Source organism: Oratosquilla oratoria, chromosome 21 (genome assembly GCF_046742065.1).
Source record: "Oratosquilla oratoria isolate Oo_2021 chromosome 21, ASM4674206v1, whole genome shotgun sequence".
In the NCBI taxonomy this organism is placed as follows: domain Eukaryota; kingdom Metazoa; phylum Arthropoda; class Malacostraca; order Stomatopoda; family Squillidae; genus Oratosquilla; species Oratosquilla oratoria.
This window is the reverse complement of record NC_134797.1, coordinates 36,777,512-36,787,511: the sequence shown is the minus strand read 5'-3', so window position 1 is coordinate 36,787,511 and position 10,000 is coordinate 36,777,512. Positions and strand designations below refer to the sequence as shown.

Sequence of the window (10,000 nt, the reverse complement as noted above, 5' to 3'; positions counted from 1 at the left end):
GGCGTTTATCTCATCACCCTTTCCACTCATACATATATATACATATATATATATATATATATATACATATATATACATATATATACATATATATACATACATATATATATATATATATATATACATATATATATATATATATATACATACATATATATGTTGGTACATTGTGACAAGTTGATGAAGGTGGAAAAAGAAGTCACGGGTCTAGTTCCGAGTTACTGAGTTTATTCCTGACCGGTTTCGCTCTATGCTTCTTCACATTCCTCTGAAGAAGCATAGAGCGAAACCGGTCAGGAATAAACTCAGTAACTCGGAACTAGACCCGTGACTTCTTCATACATATATATATAGACATATATACACATATATATACACATACATATACACATACATATACACATACATATATACATATATACATATATACATATATAGATATATACATATATACATGTATATATGTATATATGTATATATGTATATATGTATATATGTATAAATATATATACCATATATACATATATACATGCATATATTCATGTATACATATATACATGTATACATACATGTACATATGTATACATGTATACATAAATATATACATGTATACATACATATATACACATATATACATATATACATGTATACATACATATATACACATATATACATATACATGTATATATATACATATATACATGTATACATACATACATACATATATACATGTATACATACATACATACATATATACACATATATACATATATACATATATACATATATATATACATATATATATACATACATATATACATATATTTTGATTGAAGTCAACTGCGCTAATAGCTTTGGCTATCTTAAGGTTCAAATTCTTCAGTTTGAAGAATATTTTTTTTGTCTTCACAGTTCAAAGTGTGAACATAATCATTCATGATTTCAAAATCATGGAGAAGAGGGTGCAGTAAAAGGCGCTGCTGAATGCCAATGGTTATAATGTCACAATGTAACAGTACAAAAACTGTTGACACAAACACCGAAAACTTAAGTCTTTTCGCCTCTCACGGAGGCTTCTTCAGGGTGAGAAGAACTATAAATTCCAAGGTTAACTAGGTATGCTATCGACGAAGATGAAGCAACTGATAATGGTCTCTGGCCGACTGTCAGTCTTTAAAAAGCAGGATGGTAAGGGTATTGGGAGAGGTCATCGCAATTTTTGGGAGAGGTCACTAGATGAAGAAGTTTCTGGGTGAGGTCCCTAGAAGGAGGAGATGTCAAGTGAAATCTCTGGGTGAGGTCATTAGTGGTAGGCGAGGACGACATGTCTCTGGGAGAGGTCACTTGGAGTAGCGGGCGAAGTCAGAAGGGGGCCCTGGGTGAGGTCATGTCCAAAAAGAGAACATCATGCCAAACAAAAACGACAAGATCAAGGTGCATTCGAACCCCAACTAGAACGATACCTTTTCCAAAACCCTCAGCAACATAAAAATTCCCAGCCCACAGGACCCCAAACCAGAAGTCGAGCGAGACTTTCCTCCACAAGCTCCGGAATAAGACTGATTTCCTTCCTCACCTCTCCCAGTGACCTCACCCATGTGTTGGACTCGTGATCGACAGTTATTTCCATCCTGGAAGAGAGCTCAGAGCTCATATATGACCGATCTATGAGTAGTGTTGTGACCTTACACACACACACAAAACTCCCCGCCCACGAGAGTTGGAGTAACAACTCGCAGCGCAGCGATACTGAAATTATTTCAGCCCTGGGCGGGATTCGAACCCGGACCACCGTAGTGACGGCCGGGAATGTGTGTGTGTGTGTGCGCGCGCGCGTGTCTGTATGTGTGTGTGTGTGTGTGTTTGTACATGGGCATAGTTTAGTATTAGTTTAAGGTATTGTTTAGTCTAGACATAATTTAGTAATGGTAGCAGGCACAGGTTTAGTATTACTTTGTTAAGTATTTGTCCGTTTTCAAATGTTTCTTAATGTTAGCGAAACCTTAACTATGATTCTTTGGCTATATGAAAAATATGGAAACAGATTGCCATTAATGTAAGATCGTGGTGGATGAGAAAGCTGATTCATTAATATCAATGTGTCGGACTTTTATTTTGAGATCTTCAGTTTAATCCACACGATTGGACAACTTTATGGGTGGGGATGACAGGTGGTGATGGATACGGAGCTGCCTAGTGTAGGCCTTATAGTCTCTTGCAGTCTCCTTCATTCTTATGTTCTTATGTTCATATGGTATCCTGTGAAATACTCGTATGTTAACTTTTTATGGGAATAAATATATTTCACTCAATTTTGAGACTTTCAATACAAGCCCTCCACTTTCATCGAATATTTAATTTTTCATACATCTTGAGTTGTAACCTACTACGACTCTGTAAAAATGGATTTTAGGAACAATTGGCTTCATCTAATGCTTAGAATATATGAGAATAGAGGAAATATGAATGTACTTAGATCACTCGGCTATCAACAATGGCAATGTATGTGACTTAGATCAGGAATTTTAGTACTCTATGACATTAGGGGGACGCCGATTAAATGAAGCGGCCTTGCTGTGGATGTACTGTGTCTTGCGACACTGCTTCTGACCCAGGGCGGTGGGCAGGGTGCAGGGATGACCCGTCATCCAGGAGGTGCTCAGATGAGAGGAAGGGTGGGAGGGGTGTGGAGTGTATTTAGGGATGAAATGGGTGGGAGTGTTTTTATGCCTTTCCCTTTTTGGCTTTCCCTTTTTGGCTACCTCCCTTGGAAGGGGGAAAAAGCCTTGGTATATGTATGTATGTATGACATTAGATTTACAGGTTATACAAAATTATGAAATTACAATCCTCCATGATTCTAAGTATATAAAACGCACAAATCTATATAATCTTCAATATCCACTTAAACTAGATATGCGTCAGAAAAACATTAGGTAGACTGGTAATTTAATACTAAATGAGCTAGTAAAGCTTAGCCTCACTAAATGATGTAAAACAACTTCAGACTTAGATTCTATCTGATTTGCGAAGAAGGTCTATTGCTTTTCATTGTCTACATGACTCAATTTTTCTACTTGTCTATCCAAACCAAGCTTCCACACAGCTATCCCCTTGTTTATGCTTTCCTTTCTATCATTTGAAACATTCTTGGTCTCCATTCATTAATAACCTTATTTGAAAAAGAATGTATATATATATATTCCTTCGTTGTAATAATTGCTGAACTAAATAAAGTATTTTGCTCTTGCTTTACAAATTTCTGATCCCATGTAAGGGTTTTATTTGTTAATCTCGCATGTGGAGAAATTCGCCTCACTCAGTACTGTTGAGGAAGGTAAATCCAAATCTGCTCGTCTTACTAATGCCCCCTTTTTTGATAATCGCCTTTGTGGGGTTCCTACTGTCTACATGAAGTCAGGTAATTGGTCGCGGACTAGAGTACACGAGCTTGCTGGTGATAGCACTAGGTCTAATCAGGAAGCGCGTCGACCTCACGGAGGCAGGTAGGTAAGTGACCGCAGCCGGCTGACCGATTGTAGGTCAACTCGTATAAAAAATTCGGGGACGAGTTGTGCTATTTTTGGGGACGAGTTGTCCTAGGGGTGCAGATTTGGGGACCAGTTGACCGTTCACCGGCTGACCTCACACGTCGCTCCTGATTGGCTCTAGCCTCGAACGTGATTGGCTCAGTCACGTAGCACTTGAGTCGATAGATTCTTATTTACCGGATCATGACCTAGTCCACAAAAGTTCTCTTTTTTTTCGGAGGAATACTCAGTGGATGATTTATTTGTGTGTACACGTAAATAAAAAATGCCAAGAAGGCAACTTAGAAATAGAATAGACAGCTTTAAGAAAGTTTTTAACGCATCAACATGAAATCTATTGTCTAATCTGAACTTACCTATGAAAAGAGGAGGAAGTTCTTTGCCATCGCGAATAATCTTAACAGTGACAGAGGTCCCTGTAATGTGTGTGTGTAGAAGAGCTGCAAAAACCGTAATTCCTGATGCGGGAATAATCTGAGCGAAGAGAGCAAATAAAACGTTGAGAGCCCGTTATTATGAAATTATTACATTTTTATTCATTTTCATGCCATCATTACTGATACCAGCACTAATAGCATTGATAAAATGTTATAGTGGAGAACGTTTTCCCTAGATGGTGAGGAGTCTACGCCGGATGCCGCGTAGTTGTAGCCGATGACGTCACTTATGATTGTAGGACAACTGGTCCCCGGTCAACTGGTATTACCTATGTATTACTTAATAAAGTGTTGTACATAAAATGTTATGGCATTTTGATTCTTGCTATTTTGAGTAATATATAATACCTGTGTTGAAATTTTTTGGGGGGACGACATGTCCTAATTTTTGGGGACCAGTTGACCGGGGACCAGTTGACCCGGGACCAGTTGACCGGGGACCAGTTGACCTAGGACCAGTTGACCGTTCATGGTCACTTATGCCCTATGCATATGGACTGTTAGGGTAGTTAACGGTCATCGCTGGGAACTGAAGAGAAGTGCGGGACTTGAACCCACAACTGAGTGAGCGCAAGACCACTTAAGTCATATGTTGATATAATGCATCATCCACTCCAATAAAGTGAAATGTAGATAAAAGTCAGCAAATGTTGCAGAAGAATCACAATTCCAAGGAGTCATACTACTTAAAGAAAAAGTTTTATTGTGTTGCAAGTAAGTTCATGTAGGGCTGTAGGCAGTGGTTCTAAACTTCTTTTCATTCTATTCTCCCCTTCATGAATTCTTAATATTCCTGTGGCTCCCCTTCATTTTCCTCCCAAATTCCACTTCGGCTAAAAGGTAAATAAATAAATATATAAATAAAAAATTGATGAAGAAAAACCTTTTGATTTATTACAAAATTGACAATTACAATTATCTTATATTTCTTCTGCTAGGACTGTGATGGGCTTTTTATTATTGTTATTAGTATCATTATTTAGATTCATGTCATTATATAGAAATATGTAATTTGTAACAACAGGTCATGTCCTCCTCTCCTAAGTTCTTGTCACGGCCCCCAGGCTAAGAATCACTGGTGTAGGGAATTGTAAAATGACATCCTGTGTTATCTGTGTGGTGAGTGTGGGGAAATGTCCTACAAGATGTGGGAAAATGTCCAGTTGGAAAATGGATGTGGGGAAAATGTCATGTTGGAAAATGTCCGTATACCGTCTGGAGCATACAGTGTAGAATCTGTTACCTAGATCTTTCGGTGTAAATAAAACTGGGTGACCTTGGGACGCCAATAAAATTAATAACAGTGTTCAAGAGGAAATGACACAAGTTTCATTTATGAAACAAGAACTCTGTTGATCAAATTTCAAGTAACGATTTCAGTAAAGATCATAAAATGTCAATTTTATAATAACAAAGAATATTTGGATTACAGATACGTCGTGCTAAGAGAGACTAAAGCTCAAGAAAAGATGTATATTCAGAGCTGTATATATGCACATGAAATTTTGTTAAGCTAGTGATCCTTTCAGGATCTTTTAATAGGTTCTATGGAATGAAGAGAATATCTAATATCCACACGTTTTCAATATTCTAAAAAGAACTGAAGTAAAACATACAGTACCTGTTATCAAGTTTTAAGAATTTTAACGATCTGAGTGGCGGAGGGGTATTACTTGTTGACTTACGGTCAGAGGGACCCGAGTTTAAGACTCACGGTGACCGGCCCTGATTGTTTATAATATTTCTAAACCGTTACAAGAAGGGGTAAGTTTTTAGTTTTAAGTAGCAGTATTAAAGATATACGACTTTATTCTATATCGGAGAAATATCAAAAATGTTTTGGTAAAGTACGATAGTGCATATCACCAGAACGCTCCAATTTGGATGCATCACTGACAGCTACCTCGCGAATATACAAAACAGAGAAAAACCGTGGCAGTTTACACTGACCTTCTCAACGCAGCTTGCAGAGCACTGAGAGGAAGTAGTCAAGACTTGCCCTGGCGGAATGATCATCTCTGGTGTAGGAGACTCACCGACAACTAGAGTTCCAGACTCAAACTCTCTAAGTTTGTCTGTGTACAGAACTCGAACACCTGAAGAGTCTGTGATATCTAAACAAAGAGAGAAACTTAATAGTAAACAAAATAGTTCACAGTATTTCTTTAGAAAAAAATATAATCAATTTAAGCTCACATTATGAGACAAAACTGGTCCACTTGTCTGAGCATTGTGCGTTGACTTACTCTTCTTTAATTTAGGATTGTTGTAATGAACCTCCAGCATGAAGTACTTTACATCACCGATCGGATATCCAACGTTTTCTGGATATATGTCACCTGCAAAAAGACATAAAGATTATTCGCATCTAAAACTGAGCGCGTGCGCATAATACACACACACACACACACACACACACACACACACACACACACACACACACACACACACACACACACACACACACACACACACACACACACACACACACACACACACACACGAGGGGGGAGAGAGAGAGAGAGAGAGAGAGAGAGAGAGAGAGAGAGAGAGAGAGAGAGAGAGAGAGAGAGAGAGAGAGGAACTACCTTACTGGAAGGACATAAATTTTTATCTCCACTGAATAATTTGTGCCTCTCTTAGAAGATAAGATTAACTTTGTTGTGTTTTCTGTATACCTTTATGGCTGATACAGAGCTAAAAGATAGATGCATATTCATATGTGTGCAGTGATATCTAATACCTCTCAATGAGATCATTTACATTATCTACGTCCTATATGAATTATCTTGTTAGTCGACTAATGTCCTGAAGTTTAGAAGAAATAATTTGAACAGAATGCATTTATGCCTTTCTCTTACCACCGCCTCCAAATGCCCAGGCTGTGATTGCCATTTCGCATGAGTTTACCGTGCGGATTATGCTGTTCTTATAGCACTCAAAACTTTTGTTCAAATACGGGGTCAGTTCTGCTTCATCGGTACATTCGGTCAGAATGAGATGGTGAACAAATTCTACATTCTTTTCCTCGAGAGCTGGAACGATCTGCAATGAGAAATGGCATCTTTATTAGTCATGTGGTGATATGAAAACCGTACGAGTGATTGAGAGGAAACAAAAATATAAAATTGATTCGGGAGTGGTCCTATTACCCAATCAAATCCCCGAAGAGCGAGATAAATCTAATTCTTGCACCTGCTGGTGAAAAATGGGTGTATTTATGACACTGATCACACTCCATTGTGATATTCCTTGCCACATCTTTTCATACATACATATACCAAAGGCTTTTTCACCCTTATAAGGGAGGTAGCAAAAAAAAACAAAAACAAAAAAAAAGGCATACAAAACCACTCCCACCCATTCCATCTCTATCATATTCCCCTCCCCTTCACCCTTTACCCTCCCTCTTCTCCTGACACCTCCTTGATGACGGATCATCCCTGTATCTCGCCCACTGCCCTGGGTCAGAAGCAGTGTCACAAGACACAGCACATCCAAAGCAAGGCCGCTTCGTTAAATCGGCGACCCTCCCTCGCCGTCCCCTCATGCAGAATTAGAGACGGGGAGAAATTCTTTGCCACATCTTTTCACTTGGACAAAAAACGTCAGAACATAAATATTAACATTACTATCAGTAAAGGTGTATTCAGATTTAATTTTGCTTTTAGTGTGATATTTTTTCATATGATAATTAAAATCATGTACTATATTTTGCCAGATTTATCTACTCTAGATTGTAGAGTACTTGACATTTCATTTGATCCATAAGTGACGATAGTATGTGGACATTAAACGAAACTGAAATATAACCCAAACCTCTATTATGTTCGAGTAAAAACAAATGTAATTAATGTTTTTGGTATAAATAGATAACTGGATTCCATCCTCACAACAGAGGTGCTTCTCCAAGAAAGATTGCAAAAACAATAAGCTATGCCTCTTAATGAAAATACAATTTATCTGTTAGTAAGGAGAGCGAATGTCCTAGCAAGTGGTTTCCAGACATTTTCAACTCCATTTCCCCCTCCGTGAATTTATTGAGAATTCACGGAGGGGGAAATGGAGTTGAAAATAACTGGGAACCATTTGTGTGCCTCCCGTTCATTTTCTTCCCAAATCTCTCCACGCCATGAAGGCAAAGTAAAAGAAAATAATATCAAGAAAAATAATGATAATAATAAAATGCTAACAATTATAATGATCTTGAATTTCTTCTGCCAGGACAGAGTGATGGAAGTTTCTTTTATATTCAGATTCCTCACATTATATAGAAACGTATGATTCATAACAGCTAGCCAGAGCAAGTGGGTCTGCCCCACACCTATCAAAACTCTAACTTCCTTCCATTTCGTTCTTTCCTTGCACTGACCCTCCAAATCCCCCCTCCCCCCTCTTCCCCATCTTATCTGTCCTGCCCTTTACTTACTACTACAGCAAACCATGGCTTCCCTAAATTCTTGTCATAGCTCCCTTGGGGGCCCCCGTGGCCCTCAGGTTGAGAACCATTACCCTGGACGAAGGGACACTTTTGAGACACCAAGGAAGGAAAATACACAGACTTCTATCTACCCTATTACCGCAGGTACTTCGCATAATCCATGAGAGTCCCATGTTAGGCCCTCCCAGGCCTAACAAAATTCTACAAACATGCGGAAGAAATACTATTGGCCTACAATGAGGATTAATATTACAGAGCAACTAGAGGGTGTGGAAAGGTGTACAGTAAAACAAACTTAGCGTAATCACCAAACTGATTAATCTTTGCCATTCCCCGTATATATATATATATATATATATATATATATTTCTATGTCTTTTTCCGTCGTTCATTTTATCATTATTATTACTATTTTTAGTTTTTCTTTGCATATCTCTATGTTTTGGAACCACCTTCAACCTCTCCAGTGATTTTATCAAGTTTAATTATATTGGACAAATTCATTCTTTCGTGATAATCATGACTGCGATTAACAGAAGCGACCTCAACATGCAACATATACTAATAATGTAAAAATAATAATATGAATACTACTCGTAAAGAACAACAATAACTACAGTGAACACATACAAGACACTTCATTTGTAAAGCAACAGGGAAAGCATATACAAATTAGGAAAATGGGAAAACATAGACATTCAAAATGCATTAGTTAACATAGGTTTGTTTCAAGAAAGGTAATAATGTGACGTTTTGATTTGAGAGTTTGAGGTTACTATGCAATCCATAATGTATCGTGGAACAATTAAAGAAATTCAATCTAACTCATAGAAAATAATATATATAGAAAGACACTAACCCCAATGGCGTGATGCTTTGCATCTAAACTGGGGATCCTATGAAGAGAGCAGATGTAGCTATCTCTAGTGTCGTCTGCCAATGCCACCTGCAAAAACAAAGGAAAATTGGTTCATAGCTTCATTTGTTCAAGATGATTTATGTGTATTTATCTGGAGACACGTAAAACATTATGCATACGCAATCATATATAGCTGTAACATCTTATATATATATATATATATATATATATATATATATATATATATATATATATAAGACTGAAGGTGGAAGAAGCAGACGAGGAGTAATTGGAGAATTTCACGCTTTAACATTTCGACCCGCAGGGTCATGATCACAAAGCTAATAACTCAAATATAACATGAGATTTTATACATAGACGTGTCATATAATGGGACGCTTCGGAGAGCTTGTTATTTTATCTGCGTATTCTTTTATTATTAATAATCTTATTGATAATAAAAGAATACTCAAATAAAATAACAAGCTCTCCGAAGCGTCCCATGAGATGACCCGTCGATGTATAAAATATCCTGTTACGTTTGAGTTGTTAGCTTTGTGATCAAGACCCTGCGGGTCGAAACGTTAAAGCGTGAAATTCTCCCATTAATCCTCGTCTGCTTCTTCCACTTTCAGTCTTATTTGTCATAATATAGTCAATATATATACATATATATATACATATATGTATATATATATATGTATAAACATAT

General features: G+C 37.4%; 1 protein-coding gene across 1 annotated transcript in view; it reads right to left on the bottom strand.

Annotated features, from left to right (window-relative positions):
* The window catches only part of LOC143036862 (MOXD1 homolog 1-like), a 47,874-nt gene that overhangs the window by 18,271 nt on the left and 19,603 nt on the right, over window positions 1–10,000 (bottom strand). Inside the window, exons 6-10 of the mRNA XM_076204722.1 lie at window positions 9,289–9,375; window positions 6,850–7,033; window positions 6,235–6,327; window positions 5,939–6,102; window positions 3,908–4,025 (exon numbers count right to left, since the gene is read on the bottom strand). Coding sequence (XP_076060837.1) covers window positions 3,908–4,025; window positions 5,939–6,102; window positions 6,235–6,327; window positions 6,850–7,033; window positions 9,289–9,375 — 646 coding nt within the window. The remainder of the gene's footprint in view (window positions 1–3,907; window positions 4,026–5,938; window positions 6,103–6,234; window positions 6,328–6,849; window positions 7,034–9,288; window positions 9,376–10,000) is intronic.